Source organism: Paralichthys olivaceus, chromosome 12 (genome assembly GCF_024713975.1).
Source record: "Paralichthys olivaceus isolate ysfri-2021 chromosome 12, ASM2471397v2, whole genome shotgun sequence".
Taxonomy (NCBI): domain Eukaryota; kingdom Metazoa; phylum Chordata; class Actinopteri; order Pleuronectiformes; family Paralichthyidae; genus Paralichthys; species Paralichthys olivaceus.
In genome coordinates, this window is record NC_091104.1 from 8,038,019 (window position 1) to 8,053,370 (window position 15,352).

Consider the following 15,352-nt stretch of genomic DNA (forward strand, 5'->3'; position numbering starts at 1 on the left):
ATTTAAATTTCAGTGCTAAGACGTCACTGCTGAAGGATTAGTCTCAGAGCACAATGTAGTTTTTATGGCCAAGTGGAGTCAGCTTGCTGAGGGTTTTCCCCTCCTCCTCGTCCTCTTTCTCCTCCTCCTCTTCTTCTATCTCTGTCTCCGTGCCTCAGTCAGTGCCGTGCGTGATTTGATTTTGCTCGCGGTGTTTCTAGGTCTGTGTGTCAGTAGTGCTGCAGACTGGGGGATGAATAGTTTCTCTGTGGACGGGAAGAATCCTCTACACGCGTGAGCATTTACACCCCCCCCTCAACACACGGCTGGAACAAGAGCCAAACGTCCAGTTCAGCCTGGTTCGAATCAACTGCAAACAGGACAGCAAATAAACCATAAGCTGTCAACTGTCAATTGGCAGAGTGGCTGGATCCTCAGATTACTGACCGGATTTAACTCAAAAACAGCTGAACCGATTTACATTAAAATTTTGTGGAGGGGTGGGGCATGACCCGAGGAAGAACCCATTTCATTTTGGATGGATCCAGACAAACGGGCAGATCCAGGAATCTATATTTTAATTCAAGTCAAACTATAGTAATGTTGCAGCACTTTATCCCCTTGGGAAGAAATCCACCCTGCACCAATGAACCCTATGGATATAGCACAAGGCTCCCGTCAGTCTGAAGGCTGGAGATGTGTTTTCCAGTCCCACCATAAAGAGTGTGACATGCAGCTCTGCTCCACAGTGTTGTGCTTTGGCCTCTTTAATGAGGAATGGGGGAGGAGCAGCAACTCCACAAACCCTCTCCAGATATGGTTTTATTTATTTGTTTTAAGTCGAGCCTTTGCCCCCAGCCTCAGTTGCAGTCAGGGTGTATTCTGGTGGAAAGTGGGTTGAACGGCCCGAGTGACCCTTGCCTTAAAATGTTTCACTTCCCTCTTCTTCTGCTCCTCTTTTTTCCCCACTGTTCTTCATTCCCATGTGTAGGGAGGCCTGAGTAATGAAGAGCAGCCTGTCTGTTTGGCCTTCATATCTCCGTCTCTCCCTCCTCCCTCTCTCGCAGCCTCTCCGCCCTCCCATGCTAATTTGACCTACAAATTCTGTCCAAGTGTGACAAACAAGAGCGTTGTTGAACTCCCAACTAAACAGCTTCCTCTCTCTGTCTTTTTCTGCATGGGATTCTGTCTCTGTCCTCCCAGTGGTCCTCTACACATTTAACCCAGTTTCTCCAAATCAGATTCCTCGCAGGAAGTCAGGACTAGGATCTCTTGTGACATTTCTTTTTCCCCGTGTCTAATCAGAAGTATTTAGTTTTAGCTCGAGGTCCAGCTGCTGTGTTTGTGTGATCCAGTTGGAAAGTGTGAGACAGGAACCAAGTGACCCTCGCTCCTGCTGCAGCTGTCCTCTCCTGGGCGGAGAGAACTTTTTTTATATTTGTTGATAGCAGTTATGTTCTTCGCTTGACTCACCCATCGGGGAAAAAAGTTGCATTTCCTTTTGCTCTAGTTTTACCACGTGCAGTCTTGTGTGTTTGCTTTGCAAGTAGAGACGCCCTCCCAGTACGAGCAGCCGTTGAGGGAAAATTCATCTCGGTCCTCTTGGTTGCGTCAAACCTGGCAAAAGTAAAGAGAAGCTGAAGTTTTTAAATGTGGCGAAGGGCTTCACTTTGCTTGGCTGGCCTTTTGCCATCACCCATGACAACACATTCACACACACTCACTACACATAAATACTTCTCCAGGGTTTAGCGTAGAGCAGGCCACATAAAACCAGGCGAGCAATCGGCCTTTTCCACAGCCAGTGATTACAGGACTCATTACAGAGACGTTACAACATTACTTTTTCTTTCCTGTCGGCCCGTCTCTATCAGGCTGTCTTTCTCTCTTCACCATCGCCACCATATTTTAACATTTTTCACCCACTTCCCCCAAGTTTTTTTTCCAAGTTACAAGGCCACAAACCAGACTCCCTCTTTAGAAAATGACCATTTCCCTTATTTCAAAACAAACATGGAACATAGTGTTTATCATCGTTCACATCTCTTACGTGAAACCCAGCTGCTTCCTTCAGGAGAGTTTTTGTCTGAGAGCTACTTAGCTAGCTGCACATTTGACATTCCAGCTGCCAGAGTTTGCTTTTCCAAAATCTCTCTGTATGTTGTCACTCGGTGGATGTCATGCATATCATGTGGCAGCATTAATTGCTGTGTGCAGTCTTATCTGCTTTATTTCCCCACCTCCTGACATTGCTGTGCTTACAGCTGCGTTCTTGCAGGACTGGATGATCAAATCTACAGATTCAAAGACACTACAAATTCCGTAGCGTTTATCCTGTATTTAAGGTCACACCTGTTTTCTCTGAGGGCCGTTCAACCAGTTTTTCTACTTTATTAGAAACTCGATCGTGCAGAGATGGAGCAAAATATAGGATATCATGGATGAACTGTGCAAAAAGTCATCAACAGGGTTTTAAACAGGAAAACTAGACCAAATTAGAAACTCAGCCGCTACCCCCACTAAACCCAGACCCTTGTTGTATTCTTCCTTCCTTACTCTGTGTTGACTCGATCAATCTGACCTGCATTTCCTGCACAAGAATGAAAACTATATTCTGCTTTTCCTCCTTCATTGTTAGATTGTTTGTACATTTTTTCCTCAGAGGAGGAAGCAAACTCTGAAGCTTTTTTACTTGTTGTGGATGCTGCTTCCTCTCAGTCGCTTATCTGGTCAGAGACGCACACACACACACACACACACACACACACACACACACACACACACACACACACAAACACACACACAAACACACACACACACATGCAACAGCACGTTGATGACAACTGCCTTCCTGCTAATTGAAGTGTTTAGTCTGTCCCCTGTGCATTTGGAGGTGACCAACCTGCCTTACACACTTGCTGCGGCTCCAGCCCTGTCACTTTATCTTCAGGCTGTTTTCCTCCAACTTTGTTTCTGGAGTACATTTCCATTCCTGACCCGTCTCTTGCCTCACCTGTTTTGTTAACACCAAAATACCTCCCAGTGTCGCAGGGTGCTGTAAACTGTGAAAGTGACAGTGAGCCATTGTGTTCATTTAGGCATCCACAGTACAATGGCACAAATTACGATCCTCTGATTTAATTTGATCTGACAGTGATGACAAACAGGATTGTTTGAATGTTGACCGTCTAGACAAACTCGTACACACATTAATTATAATTATCACAAGAGGTTGAAATAAGTTTATGCTTCCTATTTAGTGTTTGTTTGCAGGTCATGAAGTATTTTTAAGACTGTCAGTTTAAAAAACACATTCAAAACACAGTAGAAACATTGGAAACAATTGGAATAGTGTATAAAAAGTAAGAGATAATCAGGTTCAAAGAAGGATCAGATAGCTGGAGTGAAGTTCCTGCTCTTTGTGCAAAGCCTGTCGGGACCCTCAGTCCCCTCATAGGCCCCATAGTGTGAATTTAAGAGGGTCAACTTTAACAAGAGCTGTGTTGATTCTCTGTGTTTGAGGGAGGAGAGGATGTCTCTGTCTCTTTTTTTGAATAGTGGGATGAGGACAAGACGGGGGCGGCGCTGATTTCTGTCTCCCTGTTTAAGCCTCCATTCAACCAAGAGGCAGGGGGGCAACACTTGGTGGTCTTAACTCCAGTGGACCGCACACTTTGGGATTGTTTGTTGAGCAACAGTATAAGTTCACTCATTCTCATAGAGCTTCATTTACACATATCCTTATCTTTTTGGATTATTTGTAAGGTTTGAAGTCATTTTCTGTGCTTCAGGAGTTAAACTAGATTTCTATGCATTTGAATAATAATGATGATTTCTTACGTTTCTACCACAGCGCCTGTTAGGAGATTTATAGGGTCATTGAGGAAGACAGCCGTTGGGGGCAGCACTTTTACTAGTTGCACGTGGCCGTTGTATGCACATGGTTGGCAAGGCTACAGAGACATCCTTTAAAATGAAAAAAACTGTCTGTTGGGTTCGACACAGTTATTTGTTTTCTTTCTTTATTCATTAGTCTGGATAGTTCTCTTTTTTTATCAATAGTTTTTTTTCTGTAAACTGAAGAGAAATGTGTTATTTTATTTCATTTCAAAAGAGGCAAATTCTCACATTTGAGGATCAGGGACTAAAAAGAATGTTTGACATTCTTGCTTTTGATCAACAGAAATGACTATTTTTAAAGCTACTAAATCAAATTTCAATCAGTGTTTCCTGCATCTTAATTGTGAATATAATCTTCTTCTTTTATGATAATAAATGTCATATCTTCAGTTACGTTTTGTGCATTGGACAAAATAAGACATGGGAAGATGTCACCTCAGTTATAGAGAAATAGTTTTGGCCCTTTTATATTTTCTGATATTTTAGAGACTTAAAAACAAACGATTAATCAATAATTATAGTAGTTTAGTTGTAGCCCTACATTGGATATAAACTGATGTTCAAACTGTATATTCTGTGGCTTTTAAAAGCAAATTAACTGAAGATTGATAATCATGTTTATAAAACTCTCTGACTTACATTTCAAGCAGGAAATCATGATTCAGTATTACATGTTAAACGTCTTTATGCTAACCTCCCGGTTTGATTTACTCACAGGTTTTGCTTTGTCACTGAAACATGGTGGTTTAATAAGGCAGTGGACTCTGTGTGAGCTTCACTCCACTGTGTCAGTGTTGGCACATTTTAGTTCTCAGAGAAAACGCAAAGGCTGTTGAATATTAACAATCAGAGATTCACACAGTCTTAAGAACAACCAGATGACCAGTGAGTCCATTCAGCCTGCTTTCACAAGGCCCGGGCCTTTCACAACAGCTTTCAACCATGTCCAACCTAAACCTATTCCCACCGCTTTGTAAGCCTAGAGTATACACAGGCTCAGCTCCAGGTCCTCCACACACACACACACACACACACGGGAGGTACACTGTATGTTGAAAATATTCCCGTGTTTGATCCTGGAAGATCGTGGTAGATCTTAGAGCCTCCTCCCCCCTAAGTTCACTCACCGACCAGTCTCTGTTGTCCAGACTTGATCCCGGGGGCCAGGGGAGGGGACCCCCTCACTGATCCCAGGGTGTGTTATGGTTCTGGGGGGGAATGTGCTGTGTCTCACGTCTGGTCTGGATCAGGTTGCTGCCCGCCTCAAGGCATGTGTTGTGTTTGGAGCGATATGCTGAGTTGCAGATGAGGCCACATGTCACCAGGAGCCGGTTCTGATGCGGTTTCTTTTTGCTTATCTGTAATGAACAAAACAATTATAAGACTGACGATAACAGAAACATATTCTACACATTTTATCAATATATTCATCAATGATTTGAATAATTTGGAGTGAGAAACAAATTGCAACAGAAAGTGGTTGTGATGTGGCCTCATGCTAATATTCCCCAGATTGTGGCTCCTAGATTCAGACACACAGAGGGAAAGAAAACAAGAGGCCCTGGTTGATTGTTTTGAGTTGGACTCTCCTGTATCACCACTGTGCTTTTAGGGAAGGTTTATTTTCCTGACCTAGTCAGACCTGATCAATATCTTTTTAGCCTCACATTTGTTTTCTCTCACATACACATTCTGCAGAAGTGTTTACCCAGAGCGTCAGCTGACCTCCCTGCTCCTTGCCCAAACACCTCAGCAGGAAGCAGCATTAGTTCTCCACCTCTGGCCTGGTGCCACAGCATTGTGGTGGAGAAACCTTGATGCAAATCTTTGCTGCTGTAAAAAACACAATGGAGTCAACATCAAGGGCATCGGCTTACATTGCAAACTCCTCATCAATCTACAAGCGTGTCTACTTTTTTTAGTAAAACAAGCTTTAGGATGTGTTTGAAGAATCATTTGAATCGTTCTTTACCATTAGTTAACATGTATTTAAACTGGTTTTCATAACAAATCAGGGCTCTACTTCATCATCTTTTGGAAGAAAAGGAGTGAAATCTAGGTGATGAGCTGCACCCAGTTGTTTATAGACATCTCTTTGGCTACATCCATACCAATACGCTTTAAAACTATAACAAACTCGTTTTAGACGCTCAAAAACAGGTGTAAACATGATGTAAAACTCAGTAATGGGTTTTAAAACTACAACATAGAAGTGTGGATGTAGCCTCAGCTGGTCTCTCTCCATGTAATCATGACGTATGTGTTTTTCTCCTCAGGTGTTCCAGGACCTGGGTGTGTTGGTGCTGTCCGGAGCGTCGGAGGGATACAATGTGTGTCTGTTTGCTTACGGCCAAACAGGATCTGGAAAGACGTACACCATGATGGGGACACCGGTGAGGAGAAGCACCGGAGCAAGAGCCAGAATCACTGGATGGGATTACATGTTATTTGAGTAGATATAATTGAACCTTTGGGGCCTCAACTGATCTCACCAAACACAAAGGAATCAATGCACTTACACAGAGAACAAATTGAAACCATGCTGCGCTGCAGAACAAGCAAAACACTCTCTAAAGAAAAGCATTAAGTTGTTACCCATTTCTAAATGTGAGTGGTTAAATGAATGCTGCTGACTCTCATTCTGTGTTGTGTTTTTGTTTTGAATGGTTTCAGGACTCAATTGGCTTAACCCCTCGCATCTGCCAGGTAAGATAGTCTGTTATAATAACTGGAGGCGGTAACATGAGTAAAGTTAACATACTGAGAATGCTGCTGCTCGTGTATCAGGTCTTACACTGTGAAGTAAATGTTATTCCTCCCTTCCTTGCAGGGTCTCTTTAGGTCTGAAGACACTTTTCCCGATGGGCAAAATTCAAGCAGAGTCGAGATCAGGTACATAAGATGACTCTAGCATCTGACTGTATCGGTGAAATTCACATTAAATGCTCCAGTCCTGATGTCGTAGCAGAATCTTCATAGTTGGATGTTGTCCTGCCTCTCTGTCCCTGCAGCTTCCTGGAGATCTACAATGAGCGTGTGAGAGACTTGCTGAGAGGAGGAGAGCAGAAGAAGAAAGCCTCACTGAGAGTCCGAGAACACCCTGAGAAAGGACCCTACGTACAAGGTGAGGCAGCTGCATCTATACTTAGTCAAGTGGTAGAAAGCAAAGAGGCATGTTAACACTCAGGTTAAATGTTTTGGATCACACTTAGATCACACCATTTTTTAACTCATGCAAAGAAATAGTAGTTATGATATAATAAAGGTAAAGAGATGATGATGAAGTACACAAATTCCATAAAATACATACACAAGAAAGCAGGTATACTACAGTCGCTAGCATATTACACCTCTGCAGGAGAAGTAGATTACAAAGCAGTTATATAAACAACACAAGCTGAACTTAATTATAATTAAAACTCAATATTCCTGCACAGCTCGAGGTGGAATCGCAAACCAACTGATCATTCGTGCATTTGTCTCTTTCTCTCTGTCGTACTGATTAAATACTTAATTCGAGGTCCAGAGGCTGCAAATTCTCATTACCCCCCGAGAGTAGTTTCACTCAGATTAAATATGATTTTTATGCTTTGCACAAATGCTCTTTTCAATCAACTTGTGGGAATCTTCTGTCTCAGCTTCGCAGTGGGACTGTGCATATTTAAATTGAATGGCCTTATGATGAGGTGCTCTCACAGGCTATGACCTCCAAGAAGAGTTAAGTGACAATTTGTCCCCAGCCACTCATGGTGAATCATACTGTATGTCTCTACATGTAATACACATCATTTAGTCAAATTATGGATGGTCTGAAGTATTTTCAGTAATACTCTGGTCTTGTGTATTTAGTTTATAAATCATTGTGGTATGTGGTCACTGGTGGAATCTGGTTCTCTTGTTAAACATTTCATCGGGTCCAGAATTGGACGCCTTGACTCCAGTCCAGACTTCTCTTTCAGCTTCTCACATGTTCTCTCTTATTTCTTTCTCCCTCCATCTCTTTATTTCTCTTCCTCTCCTCTCCCGCCTCTCTCTGTCTGAAGCACCACATCCACTCATTGTCTGTATCAAGAGAAATCCCAGATGACCAGAGGAAGTGAAGTCATTTCCTTTTGGTTCCAGGGAGAACACTTCACCGTACACACAGAGCACATTTAGAAGACTCACAGTTTATACACTTTCTCTTCCATCAGCACACGTCCGTCCAACAGCTTTTTACTGTCACCATTATTGTTTTGAAATGATTCGGAGAATTGTGTTACTGGATAAATGAAAACAAAGAAGATGTAACCTCGTGTTAACACCAAGAGACTCTGTGGTTTCCTGTGCACGTGTGTAACAGAGTTGAAGTGATTCATGACTGGAAGTAGAGCAATGTCATAGATTTGTTTTTAGTAAACGCTCTGGGGAAAGTATTACAACTCAAACAGGAACATGTTTGTTTCTTCTTTATACATTTCTATCTCTCTGGTTGTTTAGCTCTTGTGACAAGTGTCTTTGTGTCATTGTCAGTGTTACATACTTCTACATTTTACTCAACTTACCAGTGTAATATTATTATCCCTCCCCTATCCATCCATCCGTCCATCATCCATCCATCCACATTTTTCAAAGCAAAACTTAACCATTTGGAATTTCCTAATGCAACTTTTTATTATGTTAATTCAGATTCTGGTGCCTTTTGATATTTTTTATTTTTAGTTCCATGGCAACAAGTCTGACCCAATCAAACTGACAGTAGATTTTGTTTCTGAATAAAACTCAAGATCTATATGGGAGTTTTTCAAAGAACTCCCAGTAATGTGAATTATTTAGTGAAGTGGAGTTGTTAATGGTAAATAAATAAATAATTTTACATAATAGTTTTAGAATGATTCCAACCTGTACCTAGCAAATGTTCCTCTTCCCTCTCTGACCTAATTACCTTTGTCCAAACTCCCACCCACATTCATTTTCATTACTTCTCTCGGTTTACGTGCTTTTAATCTTTTCTCTGTTTCTCTCTGATCAGATCTGTCCCAGCACGTGGTCTCAGACTTCAAACAGGCAATGGACCTTTTGGAGGAAGGCATTGCCAATCGCATCACCGCAGCAACCCACAACCATGACGCCAGCAGCAGATCCCATGCCATCTTCACCATCCAGTACACACAGGTCGCCATCGCCCCTCACCACCCAATGAGCGAACTATATAGTCACACTTATTATTTCATAAATCACTCTGATGATGATTCTCTGTCACATTCTTGGGGCCAATAATGGCTCATTGGTTTCTGGCATTCAATTAATATGGCAACTCTCCATTTTAATGTGAAACACTTATCATTAGCAGATTGATTTGATTGCGCTTGTCATTTTTTCCCACAGGCAATCCTAGAAAACGACCGTCCTTCAGAAACTGTCAGCAAGATTAACCTGGTGGACTTGGCTGGGAGGTGAAACAGCTTCTTTCCTTCTTTCTTCTTTTTGTCATCATCCTTTAACTTTGAGTCATTGACAAAACTGCCCCCTAGTGGATCTTGGCTACTGCCTCTCCATTGTGACATTTTCTCCACATCTAAATTTTTAATTATTTCCAATGACATGACCTGAAATTCCATGTTGTGTTTGTTTTGGTTTTTTAACAGCGAGAGAGCAGACCCCCACTACTGCAGAGACAGACTGACAGAAGGCTCCAACATCAACAAGTCGCTGGTCACTTTGGGCATCGTCATTTCTGCTCTTGGTAAAATAACAAGCTGTTAAAAATGTTATTATTACAGTTTGAAGTTCAAGTGATGAAGTAGAAGAATGTTTTTTTTTAGATTGGGATACAATTTAGCATGCAGCTACACAAATTCCTGTTTCTCCTTCCGCTTTTCATCTAACCTTATTCCTCTGTCCTCTCCATTTTACTTTCTCGGGCACACCTCTCAATTCTTGTATCGTGCTCCACCACAGCCCAGAACTCCCAGATGTCGAGCAGCTGCCAGAGCATCAACAGCATGGCCTCAGAGGGTGATGGCAGCACGGTGGGTAGTCACAGCAGCTCCCTGTCTGGAGGAGGAGGAGCAGGAGGAGGGAGGAGACACTGCTTTATCCCCTACAGAGACTCAGTCCTAACCTGGCTGCTGAAAGACAGCCTGGGTGGCAACTCCAAGACCATTATGGTTGCAAGTAAGTGGAATTCTTTAGATTGAATATAGCACTTCCATAAGCTTGGCTAAGATCAGAATTGATGTATAAATGAGCTGAGAGGTGACATTGGATCCTAGATTTTTATCTATGTAAATGTTGTACCAGACAGTAAAGTGGTGACTGATTGTGTCGTGTAAAAGAGACATAATCGCCGCTTTAAAGAAATATGACAGTGATATCGTCTGTTCTTCAACAATAAAGTGAATTTTGGTGCAGTTGAATGTTACAGCAAGGAAAACGTTTCCACTTCTCAGTCTCTGAAATGCATCTATGCCTCCAAACCCAGTATTTATTCTGGTTTCTTATTTATTTATTCTGGTTTCTTATGTGTCACTAAAGTCTCACTTACTAAACTGATATTGTTACTTCATGTGATCTTTTTGTTAATTGCTCTGTCTTGTCTTGTGTTTTTCTACACTTCTGTTTTGCAGCGGTTTCACCCTCCGCTAACAGTTACAATGAGACCCTCAGTACTCTGCGCTACGCTGCCCATGCCAGAAATATTGTCAATAAACCCAGAGTTAATGAGGTCAGTGTCTGGTCATTGATGCCAAAATTTCATGTGTGAGCTAAATGTTTTTTGGTAGGTTAATGTGTGCGCTCTGAATTCTGTGCAGGATGCCAATGTTCGGCTGATCAGGGAGCTGAGGGAGGAGATTGACAGGCTGAAGAGCATGCTGCTCAGTTTTGAAATGGTACAGTGACCTTTTATCATAAGAGCATGTCGCTGACTCTCTCAGGGATACATCCCGCTTCCCCAGAAAGAAAGCTCTCCCTCAATACTGAAAGGCTTTGAATAAAAGAGATTCCCATATTACAAGTTTTTGTACTAAAGGCTTAATACGGTGCTTTGTGTCTTTGTGACATTTTTAATGAATGTAAAGATTGAAAGGTATTGTATCGTGTGACACTCTCCTTTTGCACAATATGTTGACTGATCTTCTTCTTTTTTTTTTCCTCACCTCTTGACTGACAGCAGCGCAATCCCAGTCCATCCCTGAGTGATGAGAGGGATGGAAATCTCTCTGACATTGTGCTTCAGAATGAACTGAAGGTAACACCCGGTCAACACAGATGGCTACAGCTGGGCCTTGATGCTTCAAACCAGTGTGCTTTCATATGAACGAATGTTTTTCAAGACTCTGACAGAAGAGAAATTCAGGGCCTCATGTAATAAATTGCATCAATCCCTCATAGACAGATTTATCACCAAATAAGTCGGACTGCCAGATGGGGTCACGGATACAAAGATAGAAGTGTGAGATGTTGATTCATACAAAGTACTGTATAGAAAGGTTCTATCTTGGGACCTTTGGGATAAAACTTTGAGGCTTAGAGTTTAAAGGTTCAGTGAATCAGTTGAAATATATTACAGACCCTTAATAGGTTTTTTATTTTTTTTTATGTTTATCCGACATATCTAATAAACCATCATTATCACTAATAGTGATATTCATCGTTGTGGTAGTATCAACATTAGTTGTTGGACTGAAAATGTGAAGCAACTATTAGAATAACCATGACCTCAGAAAAGAGCCACTTTTTTATCCCCCTCACTAGTTTTTATCCATCACTCTTCATGATCTCCCTTCATCATTTTCCTCCTCGTCTCCCCCTCAGGTGCAGCAGCTGACGAAGGACTGGTCGGAGAGCTGGGGAGACAAGAAGGAGCTGCTGGAGCAGTACAGCGTGGACATCAACAGGGAGCGGGCCGGCTTCCTCATCAACTCCCTCCAACCACACCTGGTTACCCTCGATAGAGATGTTCTCAGCACCGGGGTCGTCTTCTATCACCTCAGGGTAAGATAGAAGTGAGAATTAATGTGTTGTGTCCATTTATAAACATATATTAGTATCTGATTTTGTATTACACATACTTTTTAGGCTTCTTTTGGTATTTGTCTATAATGTGTACATTCTTCTTTAGGTTTTTGATTACAAGTAAAGATGCTGGAGCTAATGTTCATATTAGAAGTGTTGCTGCCATTACACTAAAAATACACATTCGCATTAACTATAGTTTGCACAAACTGTTTTTCCTTCAGTCTACTTTTTCCAACTCTAAAGTTACTGTGTTTGTCAGCCGTCTTGAATAAAACCTAAAATCTCTTTTTTTCTTGTCTGCTAGGTTCTAGGTTCTTCCCTCTCCTCCTACTATTTCTCTCTGTTCTGCTAGAAAAACAAAAAACTCTTGAGAAAAGGTGTGTTTCTTCTTCCTACTTTCTTTTCACTTTACTCTCCGACTGTCCTGTCAATCTCCCGTCTCTCTGTGTGAACGTCTTCTGCAATGCATAAAGCTGGGTTGGATAAGAGGCTCTTAGTTCTGAGGCTAGGACTCAGGGGAGCTTAAGATGCCCTGATTCTGACAGTGACAAGTGTACCCGTAGGCCTGACAATTACACTGTTTCCTGCATGTGAAGAGCTGAGGCCACCTGGGAGCACATGTGGTCCTGACACCGTATAAGAAAGTCTTTAATCACATTTGACTTCAAAGTAAACAAATTGGGTTTTTTTCTGTCAGAAAAGTGGAGGATTAGAAGTGAAAGGACAAAAGATATCTTAAGAACATTGTGTAAATAAATTTGGTATTCTATTTACTGCTGTTTTTGTGTCGAAGATTCACAATTACTGAAAAGTGTACATTTGTTTTGATGTTTTTTGTTCATGTGGATTTTGTGTTTACACCGTGTGTTCTTTGTTGTTGTAGGAAGGAGTCACTCACATGGGACCTCAGGACCAGTGTAAGGAGCCGCAGATAGGTGCAACTCAAGTTCATTTCTTCTCCATGTTTCATCATCCAGCTGCAAATATTCATTTTCAGGCTGTGCAATGAGATTGTTGTTGTGAACTGTCTTACATTACAATAGAGGAAATCATCAAAAGCCTCTTACAGGCTTGTATTATCACAGAGTAAACATGCAACAAAATGTGACAGCTCTAGACAATACATGCAGCAAAAAAACACAAGATCAAATAGAATATTCAGGTCAGTAACTTGTAATAGTGAAGTGAGAGTGCATAATAAAACATAATGTGTCCGAAAAAGGCTTGTTAACTTTGCATTAAATGCTGCATTGAGCACTGAATATATTCAGCAGTACAGCAGCTGCCTCGGGACAGCTTTGTAAATCAGTATGTGTGATTGTGTTTCCGTTTCCTGTCTCTAGTTCTGCAGGGTAGTGCAAGCTGTGAGATTGAAAACCGTGGAGGTGTGGTAACGCTCAGACCCTTGTCAGGCTGCTGCTGCCTGCTGAACGACAGAGAGATCACTGAGCCCTGCAGACTGGCTCAAGGTCAGCTCATGTCCACTGCATTTGTTACCCTACCTTGCGTCATGAAGAATTCCAGATGTCAGAGTTTAAAGTGATACATTTATTGATCACCTTTTTAGTAATTGTTTGGCCATGATGAAATACTGATGTGTTCTTTTGAAAACCGATTTCCTTGTACCAGTAAATATATTTTCTATTTGAAATGCACAAGATAAACGGATGTCTCTCTGTCTCCAGGGATGGTTATCACCTTGGGAGGAGTCCACAAGTTCCGCTTCAACCATCCGGCAGAGGCAGCCGTTCTCCGGGAACGCAGGCGGGTAGGTGCTGCTCAGCTGAAAATGAATGTCATGCTCCTGGTGAAGGTGGCAGTCATTGTGATGTAGATGATGAGAAGACAATTAAAATACTACAATGTCAGTGATGCACAAAATGTATACTCAAACATACAAAATATTTGTTCTTAGAATACTTTCAGTGGTGATTGTTTATTTTTTTGGTAAATTGAATCAGTGCATCTCTTATCTATTGTTCTCAGGCTAGTGAAGGTGGCATGACCTGCACTTACATTGACCTCTGCCCCTTGACCCCTGACCACAGGTAAATACCATCACCAAGGAAAAAAGTTGCACAACAATACAAGAGTTGCATTGGGACAAAACTCATTACTGTGAGTGCGATGTGCAGAGACTTTTTTCTGCCAGCTCACAGCATGCATATTTAATAAGAGGCACATGTGTTGTACAATGGTACATGCTCTAGAAATAGGGCAGTGCTTCGTGCTTTTTGCTTCAGCTGGTGCAGATGGCATGTGTTTCCATTAGCCCCCACCCTCTTGAGCAATCCCAGTTAGCTGTGTACAGGACATGCAAAATTGTTGCTTGGTTACTGCTCAGACGCTGAACTGAAAACCAACAACAGAAGCTTCTACTTTCAACCCAACACTCACCAAGCTGCTATATTCGAACATCAAATGATGCTTTGCTGGGGTAAAATAACGCCTTTGCTTTTTTCCCTCTTATTTCATCATCTGTGTTTCATCCTGTATCTTCGTGTCGGAATTATAGTGTCGAGGGAGCGAAGCTCCAAGAGCAGCTGGGTGCCTGTCTCTCTGGCAGTGAGGAGCCTACTGTGAGACAGCGTGTGGAGGAGCAGCAGCGCTACGTGGAAAGTTTGCGACAGGAGATCCAGGCTGCACAGAGACGGGCTGAAGGAGAGCTGGAGAGGGAGCAGGCTCACCTTCGACAGCAGCATGCTGAGAGTAAGTGCTTTCCACACACCCACATGTAGAAAGTTGTCACTGCTCATGTTGATACCAATCAAGTTTCAAACTCCGAGCAAAAATCTGGATAGAGAAAACTCATTTTAAATTGCAACAAAAACGACTTGAAATTCAGTTTATTTGATAAATATATGTGTGTAAATGTTTTCCATCGCTCAACATTCCTCTTCTTGTTTCTTTATCCAATAGTCCAGCAGTGGATTTTACAAGAGAAGCAGCGTCTGACAGCTTTCACGCAGAGAGTCACCCAAGAATCTGGAGTTCAAACAGACGTTATCCCTGAATCTCTCCCGGGGCGGCTCACAAGCCAGACATCAGATGATCAGGAAGATCCAACAGTGAACCGTCCCTGCCAGGTGGTAAAAGCCAGGAAGAAGGTGGTGCAGGAGGAGCTAATAAAGCATCACGCCCTTTGTCGTGCTGAAAGCCGCATCCGTCGGAAAAGGCTGCAGTACCAGCTGGAGAGAATTGCCCGAAAACAGCATCTATTGGAGGCGAAGAGGGAATTGCAGCAGCTGGAAAAGACTTTGCCTCCTGGGCCGGACAGCCCAGAGTCTCTTGAGCAAGTGTCCCCCTCCAACCTCAGAGGACGACACTTTGTTTCTCGTCGACACTCATTCTCAGCAGATCTTCTGTCCCGGCTCTACCCACAACACACCCCCATCTTCAGGTGAGCACATAGAGTAAAATGGAAAGCCTGTAAACTTAGTTGCTGCTGAATTTGAGGGGCTCATACAGAAAA

The 15,352-nt window shown here is 42.3% G+C and overlaps 1 protein-coding gene across 3 annotated transcripts in view; it reads left to right on the forward strand.

Moving 5' to 3' along the window:
* Positions 1-15,352, forward strand: part of stard9 (StAR-related lipid transfer (START) domain containing 9) — a 37,163-nt gene that overhangs the window by 8,458 nt on the left and 13,353 nt on the right. Inside the window, exons 4-21 of one of the 3 annotated variants that reach the window (XM_020098124.2) lie at positions 6,156-6,272; positions 6,553-6,585; positions 6,710-6,771; positions 6,891-7,003; positions 8,891-9,033; positions 9,247-9,314; positions 9,507-9,604; positions 9,820-10,035; positions 10,488-10,585; positions 10,674-10,751; positions 11,033-11,110; positions 11,677-11,856; positions 12,764-12,815; positions 13,224-13,349; positions 13,566-13,648; positions 13,867-13,928; positions 14,396-14,589; positions 14,800-15,280. In XM_020098124.2, coding sequence (XP_019953683.2) covers positions 6,156-6,272; positions 6,553-6,585; positions 6,710-6,771; positions 6,891-7,003; positions 8,891-9,033; positions 9,247-9,314; positions 9,507-9,604; positions 9,820-10,035; positions 10,488-10,585; positions 10,674-10,751; positions 11,033-11,110; positions 11,677-11,856; positions 12,764-12,815; positions 13,224-13,349; positions 13,566-13,648; positions 13,867-13,928; positions 14,396-14,589; positions 14,800-15,280 — 2,282 coding nt within the window. Of the gene's footprint in view, positions 1-6,155; positions 6,273-6,552; positions 6,586-6,709; positions 6,772-6,890; positions 7,004-8,890; positions 9,034-9,246; positions 9,315-9,506; positions 9,605-9,819; positions 10,036-10,487; positions 10,586-10,673; positions 10,752-11,032; positions 11,111-11,676; positions 11,857-12,184; positions 12,258-12,763; positions 12,816-13,223; positions 13,350-13,565; positions 13,649-13,866; positions 13,929-14,395; positions 14,590-14,799; positions 15,281-15,352 lie in introns of those variants that run through there. The other 2 variants (XM_020098125.2, XM_069536202.1) reach the window with 2 other exon arrangements.